This window comes from Melozone crissalis, unplaced genomic scaffold (genome assembly GCF_028551555.1).
Source record: "Melozone crissalis strain CALT ecotype California unplaced genomic scaffold, PUWL_Pcris_2 ptg000004l_1, whole genome shotgun sequence".
Classification (NCBI taxonomy): domain Eukaryota; kingdom Metazoa; phylum Chordata; class Aves; order Passeriformes; family Passerellidae; genus Melozone; species Melozone crissalis.
In genome coordinates, this window is record NW_026535782.1 from 37,903,674 (window position 1) to 37,916,246 (window position 12,573).

General features: G+C 41.6%; 1 protein-coding gene across 10 annotated transcripts in view; it reads right to left on the bottom strand.

Annotated features, from left to right (window-relative positions):
* ANKS1B (ankyrin repeat and sterile alpha motif domain containing 1B) overlaps positions 1-12,573 on the bottom strand; it is a 406,799-nt gene that overhangs the window by 22,596 nt on the left and 371,630 nt on the right. For 6 of the 10 annotated variants that reach the window (XM_054280403.1, XM_054280411.1, XM_054280386.1 and 3 more), the window contains 3 exons: positions 9,721-9,795; positions 4,423-4,551; positions 217-288 (listed from right to left, as the gene is read on the bottom strand). In XM_054280403.1, the coding sequence (XP_054136378.1) occupies positions 217-288; positions 4,423-4,551; positions 9,721-9,795 (276 nt within the window). The remainder of the gene's footprint in view (positions 1-216; positions 289-4,422; positions 4,552-9,720; positions 9,796-12,573) is intronic. The other 4 variants (XM_054280457.1, XM_054280395.1, XM_054280464.1 and 1 more) reach the window with 2 other exon arrangements.

Genomic DNA, 12,573 nt, shown 5'->3' on the forward strand with positions numbered 1-12,573 from the left:
GTTTTTTGTTAGATACAACATGCAAAACAAAAAATTATCTTTAAACTTTGGTATTACTTCAAATTAAGATATAACAGATTCCCTATTAAATATCAATATAAAAGGAAGGAAAGGAAATGGGTAACAGTACATTACAAAAGCAAAAAGGGTACAGTACAAGCATTCACAGTTATTTAATACTATTACAATAGAGAAGGAGTAGGCTTACAAACTTACCCTCATCTTTGCACATGCATCCTGTGTTGACTCTGTGCCTCTTAACTCTTTTACCAGCATAGAACCTAAATACTAGAACAGAAATCCATTTAACTTAGATTAACTGAAATTCCAGAACCAACAAACATCTGAAGAAATGCACAAAAAAAGCTTTAAAAAACATAGTGCTAGCAATCAATTTAACATATTGCTTTAGATCTTCCTTACTCTGCAGTTCTTTGACAAATCATTTAAACTAATATGTTAATCAACCCATGAAACGAGAATGCACAGCAACAAGTGTATTGAATCACCTGGAGCATTTGAAACAATATCTGAAAGTCTTCTACCTTATCATTTTAGTTACTGAAACAACAAACAAATAATACAGATTCCATCTTAAAAAACACATTTGATTATAAAATGGAGAATTTGCTTTTTTTAGCTGCCATCTGCCAAACTCCTATTGTTATGTGTGCAGTCACGTGGATGAGAAGGGCAGCAGTGATCTTAACCTCAGTGTACTCAATGTGGAACTAATTTATGTGCAAATAGAGCCCGATGTCAGCAAAGAGAGACAATAAATCTGCACTATAACCAGCTTAAACCATGATTTCTTCCTAAGGAAAGGCTGCCCCTGGACTTATTTTGAAGCCCTCAGTGATCTGGAGGAGGCTGTGAGAGGAGGCAGCAGGGTGCTGTGTCCTGGCTCAGCTCACTGTGAGAAACCCTGGGAGAGGCCTGCTCATCTCCAGGGCTAGCAAGGCAGGCAGGCCCCAGTGACACAGCCCTGTGCTGCAGGCTCTCCCTCACTGTGTCACTGGTTGGCACAGCCAGGCTGAGCCCTCCTGCAGCCTGGCAGCAGCCTCTGCTCCCCTGAGCACCCCCTGCACCGTGGCTGAATGGCACTGCTCCTCCAGGGATGGAGCTGCTGCATCATCCCTGCCATTCCCACCCAGCACAGAGGGGTCTTGTTACAGCTACCAGGCTGAACCAAAGCCACACCATGCTCTCCATTTCTCCTGCAGGTGCCACAGGCCTGCATTCCTGTGGGGGTGTGTGTGCCCTTAGAGCTCTGTGTGAATGGGACATTGCTGAATTTCTGCATGATGTCACATGCAAGTCTGGCTTAACTGAGCAGAGAGCACAGCAAGGCCCCTCTCACCTGCTCTTCCCCAGGCACAGAGGAATCTCTCTCTGTATTCTCACTGCAGCACAAGGCCACAGCTTCTCCTGAGTCTCCGGTTCTAAGTGAGCAACGTGGAGCTGAAGATACACTGTGAGAGTATGGTAGGTAGGCTGCAGGAGGAGAGAAAGCACTGTGGAAAGCACTTTCCAGAGGATGCTGCAACCCACCACTGCTGACCTGTCTCACTCTACCAGAATGTCTCCTCTTGGAAACAGCCTAAACTGACCCAACCAGCTGGTGGACCAGCTTCAGCTTAGACAAGAACCTATCAAAATGAACTTCAGTTACAGATGAAGCAAGCTGGAACTGAACACAAAGTGTACTGGTTCAGTTCTCTGGTCTCCTGACCTAAACTGAGATCTTTTCTTTAAAGCCTTCAGTTTACACTGTGTACAGCAGGAGTCTCTGACCTGCAAGAAAATGCATAAATATTTGAATGTAGACAGTAGCAAACACAGCAATTAGTGAGAAACACTTTATAGGGCATTATAAATGGGCCAGTGAGCAACATCAACACTACCAGATAAGCACAAGCATAAAGGAATGAATGAAGGGCATTCCTAGAGGACTGCAGATGTGAAAGATTCATAAACTGAGCAGCTGTGAGTCCAGCTGGGGCCTTGCTGGTGATGTGAATAGGGCTTTGGGCAATAATTTGATGGGACAGTTTGATGTTGCCCTTGAAGAAAAATAACATATTTAAAGCAAACTCTGAAATTAAAAGAGTAAACAAAACCATATTGAACTTAACTGTATTTTTCTCTGAATCCTGCTGTCTGACACATCTGGAACCTTTAGCCTTCTCTGGGCAGGTTGCAATTAATGTCTTCAGATTTTTGGTTGATTGGTTGGATGGTTGGGTGTTTTTTGTTTTGCTTTGGGGGTTGGTTTTTTTTTTTTCCCTCTCATTTTTCTAGAGACTAAAGTAAAACAAATTGGTTTTTCCTTGAAAGCTACTAGTTGGTCAGGCACCGGGGTAAAAAAGCAGTGCTTTTTGCTTAAGGCAAAAGAGGAAGAAAGAGAAGAGAAGGAGAGCACCTGTCCCATCTGCACAGCAGCAAAAACCTCAGCTGAAGGCATTCAGAAATGCTTCCCAAGATGGACCGTGGAATAGACACACAAATCACAGCAGTACCATCCAATTTAGATGTCACAAAAATCTGAAACTCTTGGAAGAAATTTTGCTTCCTTTTGACTTTCTGTGCTTTTGGAAACAGTCCTTCTCAAACACCTAGGGCATGTGGGAGCAATAGAGAGAACATCCAACAGTTTAACTGATTGATGTGGCATAGAGTGAAAGCTACCCCAATTACAACTTAAAGCTGAGGTCAATACAGCTCAAGGAGCTGAAACAAAGAGGTGACACATGGTCCTTAGGAAAGGAAGGTCTTTCCTTAATCACCACTAACTTGGATATTCCTGGTCATTCCAACCTCATTTCTTTAATGATCCATCTTCCAATCTACTACAAAGGTTACATTAGATTATGAATTTACTGCTGGATCATACAAAAAAAAAGAGAAATGGCATTTGAGATAGACATTTTCACTTCACTGAAAACTATGAAAAATATTTAAAGAACTAGAAGTTGCTAATCTTCCTTTTCAATCTGAGGTGAGCAAGGAGGTTTTGAACAGTAGGAGAACAAGACAGAGCAGGTGAGAAGGTCCTTGGCCGTCTTGCTGAGGAGGGCAGAGGTTCTAGTACTGTCCAGGGATGATCACTACATGCATGGCAATTTTTAACCCCATGAAGGTCCAGTGGAAGATACAGAAGTGCTCCAGAAAGACAGGTCTGTAACACTCCTTCTGCCACTCCTCAGAGGCAGCCAGGCTCTGTCTCACCTGCTTTTAGTCTCTAATTCCTACCTTCCCAGATATGCTTTAAATCCAATCCAACTCTTCCCTAAAATGCAGCATTATTTAGTGAACAGAGCATTATCCTATAAAAGCATCCAAGGCCCTTCAAGTGAAGAGGATCTCAAAGCCATGTCCTGGACCAGCAGTTAACTCCCAGCTATTGTCCTAAACTCTCTGCAACTACTGAGCCGTTTCCTTTGTCCATAAGCCAGCCATACGGTGGCCACCTCCAGAGAGGACACACAGGGGGCTGGCAGGCACCTTCAGCAGCTTCAACAATGCTTTCCAGCAAAGTCAGAAGGGGAAATGCAAGCATTTGAAAAGGTGGGCTGAGATACCTCTTCACCTCCCCAGAAGCTCCAGCCCCCCACCCTGTTGACAGGAAACGCAAGATTTCAGAAAACTGTTTTTCATTAAAAAAACCACCTTCCAATGACTCTCTGTACTGCAGGAGACCTTTCTCTCCTCCACAAACATTTATAACAGCCAGAGAAGACTAATTGTCTTTAGTTGTAGAAGGAAGCTCTATTTCTCCAAGGATGGGAAGTGGTAACTGCCTGCAGCCACATGGAAGTAAAAGTAAGTATTTTTGCCCTGATGGAATTGACTGTTACTGGTACTTCAAGTAGCCATCAGGCTGGGAGAGGTCTGAATGTGCCCTTGTTCCACAGATGAAAAACACTCAGGACCCTCACTTCCTTTTTGTCTATTGAGGGTGGGACCCTCACCTCCTTTTTCTCTATTTCCTTTCCCCAAAACACCTGTATAAAACTCAGGTGAGGTAACACTTTACCTGCTGTGCACACAGCATCAAGGTAGGTATGAGGTAGGTATGTTTTATTATTCTTCCATAACTACTGGACAGGGATTTGTAAGAAATGAAAAGCAGGGGTCCTTGCTGTCACTGTCACTTCAACAACACTTAGCCACTTACTCACAGTGCCCTTTCTCTAACGCTAATGCCACATGGACTGCAATGCATCACACAATTCATAGCAAAAAAGTACTGTGCATCCTTGTTTCTCATTTATTACGATTACAGTATTTCAGAAGTAGTGACCTGTCTCTCTAAAAGTGACTGAAAAAATATTATAAATGAAAGTAAAACATAGCAGTCTATCAAAATCCAAGTTTAATGTCTCTACCCCAAATCAAAGCACTAAATTTATTGACACTTACAAAGGCTTTGTAATCGCATGACTGGAAGATGAGTTTCTCTGGATGATGTTGCCAATATTGTACAGGCGTTGATGCTGTGGCTTCATTTGGAGGTCGTAAGGTAATTGAAGGCTCTCCCCAGTCTCCTGTCTGAAAATCACAGTTGTTCAAGATGTAAGAGTATGTGCAGGAAAATTCACGATAAAGTAGCCCTCCACTGTTGTGCCCAATTAACAAGGATTTATTTTCTACACACAGAGACATGTTACTAAAATAAGGGAACACAACTCCTACAACATTTTTCGTGATTTAATTTATAATCCAAAGTCATCTACTGTAGTGTTTAATGAGGCTTTAATTAAATCTCTTTGCTTTGAGAATAAAATCATTAGGCACCGGAAATGTTCCTTAAAAACAAGTGTTTACAATACATATATGAGGATGAGAGCACTTGAAAAAATCATGAGATGCACAAAAATGCCTTTCACAAATTCTGCTATGTGTTTTACAAGATTTTCTGCACAGTTAATACGCCTTCCATTATCCAGCTCATATAACCAATAACTAACTTTCCTAAATGGCTAAATAATACAGACTTTGCTTTGATCTGAAGACTTATTATACATTCTTCAAACACACGAGGCATTCTTTAATCTCTTTATGAATATTTACTTTGATCACCTTCTCTTGATGCCTCATTGTGGAGGTACTAACATTGTCCTTCCACATTCACCATTCCCATTGATATAGGAGATTGCCTTTCTGAGCTGTGCTCTCCCCTCTTTCCCCAAAGCCCTCAGAGAACACAGCAGTGCAGTTTGCTGCCACATCCCTTGGCAGCACACTTTTCTTCCCTCCAAAAGAGCCAATGCAGGCATCAGTGCAGGAATGTCCCCAGCCTGGCAGTGCTGGTCTGGGTCTCACTTGCCATTCTGTATTTTGGGTCATGGCTCCATAGGACCTGAACTGACCTCTCCTTAGGGGCTCCTTCTACCCTGCAGGTCCATGCATGAGCTCGCTTTAACCAAAAATGACCCATGCATGGACTTCTCCTCTTCCTAAGCCCTCTTCCCTCTGCCACCACTCTCACTTCTATCCCATCTGGTCTGGACTGTCTCTCAAATTCTCTCTTCTCACAACTCCGTCTTTTTGCAATTACACTTGTCCTTCCTGATCTTCCTTCCTCTCCTGCCCATTCTTCTCTCTCAAACTACTTTACCCTTTCCTATATGATAATTTCGGTGTGGATTATGCTACTTCTTTCTTTACCTGCACTTATCTCTGTGTATTTTCTATATATGTCATATTGTTAAAATACACGTTGAAACTGACAAGGAATTGTTATCAGCATTTCACACAGAACATGGATAGAAGTTCAGACTTTTACAGCAAAAAGAAGTTAAGCATCAAAAACACATGAAAAAAATCTTATTGAAGACATTCAAAGTCTTGCAATCTATAACATCTTACTAATTAAGTCAGGACAGAGTAAACAAAACAAGTACATCATTTCATGTGTCACAAAATAACAAAATGACACGCATTTGCACAGCTCTGCAATGAAAAGCAAGAGATAAATCTGGAAACATCAACATTACCCTGCCAACATGGCAACTTCAAGCAAGAGAACATCATAAAACAAGTCAAACCTAGTTAGTTACTGTTGGCACCATTAGCAAATCTACCAATTACACAGTAGTGTAATTTCTGTTTTGCCTAGTTAAGTTGCTTATATGCCATGGATATGACTTCAGCATGAGATGTTGAAAGGAAAGCAGCAGGAGCAATTGCTCCAATTTTTGGCAGTTTGTATCCACAAAAGTGAATCCTTCTGGCCACTAATGCATAAAAAATTTCTATCTTATTTAATCTGAAGGAGGAATTTGATTTCCTTACGAGGCAGCTCTTCTCATAAAATAAGATTTCCATTATATTACAAGGGGCAAGGACCTGCATCCTTATTAGTGGAGTCTGTCTTTCACAACAAGAGAAGATGGATTGCACCCATCACAAATTCTCACAGTGTGCTCGGCTGCCTCTTACGAACTGTTCAAGCCCACAGCTAACAGACCACTTGATTTAGTCCTTCTTTTCCCCCCTAATAAAGACACACTCCTGCACGTTCTGTGTAGGGAAGCAGAGCTCAGGAGGCACATCCTGGCAATTTAGCAAAAGGTTCCTATGTGGACAGGGAGGAAATTCAGGACAGAAAAGCTACAAAAGTGCATCTTCTGACCACCAGTTTCTCTGCCAAGGACGCACAGGGATGGCTGTGAGGCAGGAGCAGAAATCCTACTGAAAAGTGACCAGGGCTAGTGCTCCAAACCCTTCTGTTGCACTGCTCAGCAGGTGGCTTCCCTCACAGGCAGGAAAGGGACAGCACTGGCAAATTAAGCAGGGTACATAAGGAGTAAAGTGGGTACATAATTTTACAGTTTGTTTCCCTTTTGCACATTAAGCGTGAAAAGTACAGAGAACTGCATTGTTTCTGTCTGTAAATAAAGGGCAGAAAAAGGGGAACAATGATTACCTCTTGTTTTGGCTCAATTTTATAAAGAAATGAGAAATAATCTTCAACCAGGCTAATAAAACTTGTGTATGAGACATTTAGAGGGGGACCATGTGGAGACCATGTTTGTATCCATTGAATGCTCTATAAATATAATCATCTTACTACCTACTCCTTTTAAATTAGACAAAACAGACTTGCCAAGATTGCTATACATATCTCTAGGATGTTCTAAACATGCAATAGAGCTGAGGTTAGGGGAATGCAGACATTCAGGATTTCTGTTGTTCCTAACAGACCATGGCCCCTGGAGGCATTTCATGCACTTCCATGTGTCTTGTAGAGGAAGCAGCTAGTAAGAAAAGTTTATAAAATTAAACACATAGATATAGATTATTATAACGGATGGAGAAGATATTATACATAGGCAAAATTTTCTTTTACAGCTGTATCATTGGTGGCTCCCGGTTTCCTTTCCTTTTGGTTCTTACCAAACTCCTTAGACTTTTAAACAGTACTACTGTTAGTATTCATAACCTATTTAGACTGAGTTGTAACAGGGTAGTCTCCAAGGCCCAGATCCATGAAGATGTTTAGAAGTGTAATTCCTATTACATATTCCCTATGCAATTTTCTTTCCTTTCCTCTTTTCTTTTTCTAAATTTTTTTTAATTTATGGAAGAAACGCTTTTAAACAAGATTTAGAGAGCTAAATACATTCATAAATCTGTGTCTAAAAACCTTACCAAGAGTAAAGGGAGTTTCTCAGCTGACTGGCTCCAGTCAGATAGTGAAATTCTGAGATTTAGGATGTGACGACGACAGCTAACATCATGTAAAATACAAAACAGGACCATCTTTGACCTAGAGAAGACTCGAAATCACAAGGCTCAAGCCAGGGTGGAAAAATATTAATTACTAATAGTCCTAAATCTGAGGAGTTGATGTAGAACAATTTATGGGTGATATATTGAGATTCAACTCTTTCATAAGCACCTAATACACTTTTCAAGCAGTACAGAAATGTTAATAAATTGCAGCGCAAGACCAACTATAATGTTTGATTTAAGTTTTAAAAATAGATATGATAGGATAAGGATTTTCTGGTTTGAATATTTAATTTGCAATTATAAGAAATAATCAAACATTTAAGCTTATGTATTTTTTATGACACAATATACGAATGGAGATATTTGTCTCTCTGATGAAGTAGAAAGGCAAGAGATAATTTCTTCCTCATCTAACTTTACAGCTCATCAGACAGCTGTGCAATTTATCACATGGATTTTTCTGTACTGCCTGTGGTTTAGTATTCTAACCTCCCTATGACTTTAACCAGCACCTTTCCTCTCTTTGGCCTCAGCTAACTTGAAAAAGAAGATCTTTTGCTCAACATTTTGCAGATAAATTATTTATAATCAGAAAATGGTCTCAAGGCAGGTGTCAGAGTGGTAAGGATTCAATCCTTTTGCAATGACAATAGCAAATAGCCATTTTAATAGCCTTAGAGAACAATACCTTGTGCTCTTGCAGTGTTTTCTAACCCCAAAAATGGGCAGATACGCAGTTCTCAGTGCTCTGGAAAGGGTTGGATGCTTGAAGTCAAATGAGCTAGAGAAGCAGATTACAGCTATTATTTTCTCTACAATTTTTTCTACAATTGCTGCACATTTTCCTATCTCTTCCACTCTCTGAGAAGTGTAGTTGACTCATATTAAAGGCACCTGGATGCAGAGATAGTTGCAAATAAGAAGTAACCTCAATAAATCTATAAAAATCTAACACCTCCCTCATCTTTTTATAAAAATGTCATGTTAAAAAACCTCTGTGCTAAGTGGAAGAAAAAGCCAAGAAGGCCTGGTTTTGAGTGGTTTGAATGTAGTTATTTTTAACAAGGAGCACATCTTATAACTTTTCACCTGTTAAGCCTTATGCCTGGTTATGGTAACGTGTATTAGTCACCATGACAACAACAAATTGGAGCACACATGGGTAAAACAGTTCTGGCTGAAAAATTTATAATTCTTTCCTGTAAAAATGTTAAATGTTCTGCAGACCAGTCGAATCCTCATTATTTGCTTGGGTTTTAATTCCTAGAGGAAGACAATCTTTTTTAGCTCCTAAAATGTTTGGCTTTGAAATAATGGAAACAGGTTCATGGTGTACTTCAGATTTAAAATACTTCTGATGCTCGGTGGCCAAAATGACCCCTGTCTAGCAGAAATGTTCCAAGGAGGCATGACAGAATGAGGAGAAATGTACAGCTGCTCTCGAGTATTCTGCTGAACAAGTGGCTGGCGTCCTTACCACGCTGCAGTGTGGATCACCAGGTTTGCTCTCACGTGCACAGCGCTCGTGACTGCCACAGAAGTGACAAAAACTCAGGGCACCGTGAGTCCAACTCCCCAAAGTGCCTCTGCCAAGGCAGTGTGCAACCTCAGCTGGGCAAGGCCTCTGGACCGACACAGGGAGAGCAGCAGGACACACGGCGGGGCCAAACTGTGCAAACCGAGCTGTTTACACGGTTTCCCGCTTCGGAAGAGCGAGTCAACAGAAACACAAGGAACAGAATCCAAAGCTGCCCCGGGTGCTGGCGGTGCCCCCGTCCCACTCGCACGCACACACAGGGCCGACACACGGCAACCACACGGCAGGACACACGGACGGACGGACGGACGCGCGCACACACGGCCCCGCATCGGGCCCACGAGGTACGGACTGCTCCTCATTTCAGCGACACGAGATAACAGCACGGCAACAGACTGCACATCCAGAGAGGGACAACACAGCCATTCATCGCTGTATCTTACATTATGGACCTGATGGATCGAGGAGAAAGGATATCCTGCATTCTGGTTGGTCCAGATCTCACAGACCGAAGACTGCTAATATAAACAGAAAACTGTATCTCATCTTGTAAATATTAATGCACTGCAACTGCCAAAAGGCAAGCAAGAATAATTAGGAAAAGGCTTGCAATAACACTAAAGAAGGAAGTAAAACAGTTGTAAAAAGTAATTCTATTATTTATTGGCTGACAAAATATTTTTGGACTGAGAGAAATGAGACATAGCTTATTCAGAGACTTTAGAAGAGGTTTCAGACTGTAAGTACAAGAAAACAATTTAGTCAGAAGCACTAATGATGCAGAGATAAAGTTATGCAAGCATAAATAGAACCTGCCTAGAGCAGAAGAAATATTGGTTACTTTCAGTTTTTGGCAGGGAAGAAGTTTGAAGTCAACATCCCAAGCAAATTTTGAGACTTAAATCTCTTTCTGTTGGAGACATTCACAGGGAGAAAGGAAGGGGAAAATCTGGCAACACGATTAACAGGAAAAATACATTTTCTTTATAACAATTACCAGAAATGAATGCATTGCAATTTAGTGAAGCAGCTGCCCACCATCTCCTTCCAACAGCAGTCCCTTTGCATACTAAGATACACATAATATTACCTTTGGCACTGACCATGACCCCAGTGTGTAGACGAAAGGTTTCAGCCTACCCTCTACATTATCGTACAGAGAATCTGTAGTAGCAAAGCAAAGTAAGCATATTGTAGCATCTCTAGCAAAAGCAGCAGAACTAGGCAAGCACAGCATTCACCAGCATCTTTTCTATATTTCCTTGTTTGGACAACCATCAATAAAGCATCTGCGGCACCTCAGCAAAAGCTAAGATAACATTTTACAGTAGCCAGGCAACTAAAACAAAGCATCAGACATAGGATCTGCCCACGCTATCTTCAGCAGGCAGCAACAAAAGGCAATAAACAGACATGAAAAATGCAACTGCAGCATCCAGAAGAGATAGCAATTAATATTTCAGTAATTTAACAACATCAAGAACGTACATTGCTGGTTTTTGTCAGCAGCAGCAGCAGGAATTTAGCACTAATGCTCAAATCAACCCGAAGAAGTGAAAGTCTTCTTAAAATATGCTCTTACCTTTTGTAGCCTGCACCCTGGCTGGTGACAGAACAAGTTACCACTTCTATATACTGTCAGGGAAGCCTGGCATCCTCTGGACTGACTACAGAGTGCTGCCAGACAGCCTGGTGGCTGTCTAATGTTGTTAATTGTCCCTTATTTCCTTCATCATCTGAAATGCATGAGCACACAACCCTTCCTTCACCTTCAATCATTTTAACACTTTCACAGATGTGGTTAATTCCACCTCCCTCATCTTGTTTTCGAAGTTCTTTGCTTCTCTTTCCTGATGTGCAGGGCTCTACATTTTGATAGCATTAGCTGATTAAAACTTTGACTTTTCAGTCTTCTACCTCATCCCCTGCAACTTGCTACAAACTAGTCCTCCTCCATGTGATGAACACATAGTCCCAGTGCAAGATCAGCAGCAAAACACTGCTGCAGCTTCTTCTGCTGTGCCATCCTTAGGACACTGCACTAGTGGCTGCCAATGACTTTTTCTGTGTCTGTCAAGAAAACTGACTTCTGGATGTTCTGGCCATACTGATCACTGTGATGCCTGTATCTGTTTGCCTCAGGTGGGGAAGATTCCTGAATAGGAATCCATGGCAGAAGATTGTGCCTCTGCTTTGCAAGAGAAGAGTAAAGAGAAAGCATTTCCATGCTGGTGCAGCATGCCCAAACATCTGGTCATCAAGGCAGTCAAGGTAGTGAAGAAAACCGACGGCACTGCTATTTGTACACACCGAGGTACCAAAAGCAGGAGGGGATGCAGCAGGATACTGCAAGCTGGCAGTATGCTTGATGCTTGATTTCTCCCCAGCACTGGCAAGGGGTTGCCATGATGCTGCCACACTGTGGGAACCACTTCTCAGCACCATGATATTCTTGAGATAAAAGTGTGCTCTTAAATGCTGCCCCTCTCAAGGACTCGCCTTTAGGGACTGGCATGGGGCTCAGTCCTTCAGCTGCCCCAGTGCTAACTCAGGGACAGGGAGCCCTGCAGCACGTGTGTGCTCAGGGTTCAAGTTGCTCCATTTAAAAAGAGGGCAGTGAATGAGTCCTCTCTTACACATGCCAGTGGTATCCATCCTGCCCCTCTCTCTCCAGCCCAACTTTTCCCAAATGGAAAGTAGTGTGCAAGTCTCTGCTTCAAGAACTGTTCAAGTGAACTTCCCCCAACAAAAAGATTTACCTTCAGAATTACAGGTTTGAAGGATTTAGACTTAAGGGAAAAAAATTTTAAATACAATGCACAACAAATCAAGCAGACCAGCAGAGACTGAGAATTTTCCACAACTCCACAAATGCCCAGTCAGGAGGACAGCAGTGCAAAACTCATTACTCAGTTTTGCTTTCATTAATGTTTGAATGACTAAGGTACTGAAATGCAGGGCAGATGGAACATTAATTTATGGATGGTAATGAATTCAAATTCAGAAATCAACCTTTTCCTTGCACCATTGTAGAAATATTTAGCATTTACTATATACATAGTTTATATCTTCAAAGTACTTAAAATTTTTAACAAAATACCCAGGAGAAGTACTTAAAGTTGCATATCCCTGTGGTGGAGGGGAAGGAACCAAGGCAAGGAAAAAGGTTAAGTGATTATCAGAGGCCAAAAAATAGGCAGTAGAAAGAGGAATGAGGATTAGGCTTCAAACACTCACAACTTTCAGCTCCCAAAACATATGCTCTCAATAAAGCCCTAAAGAATTCACTCTGTGCA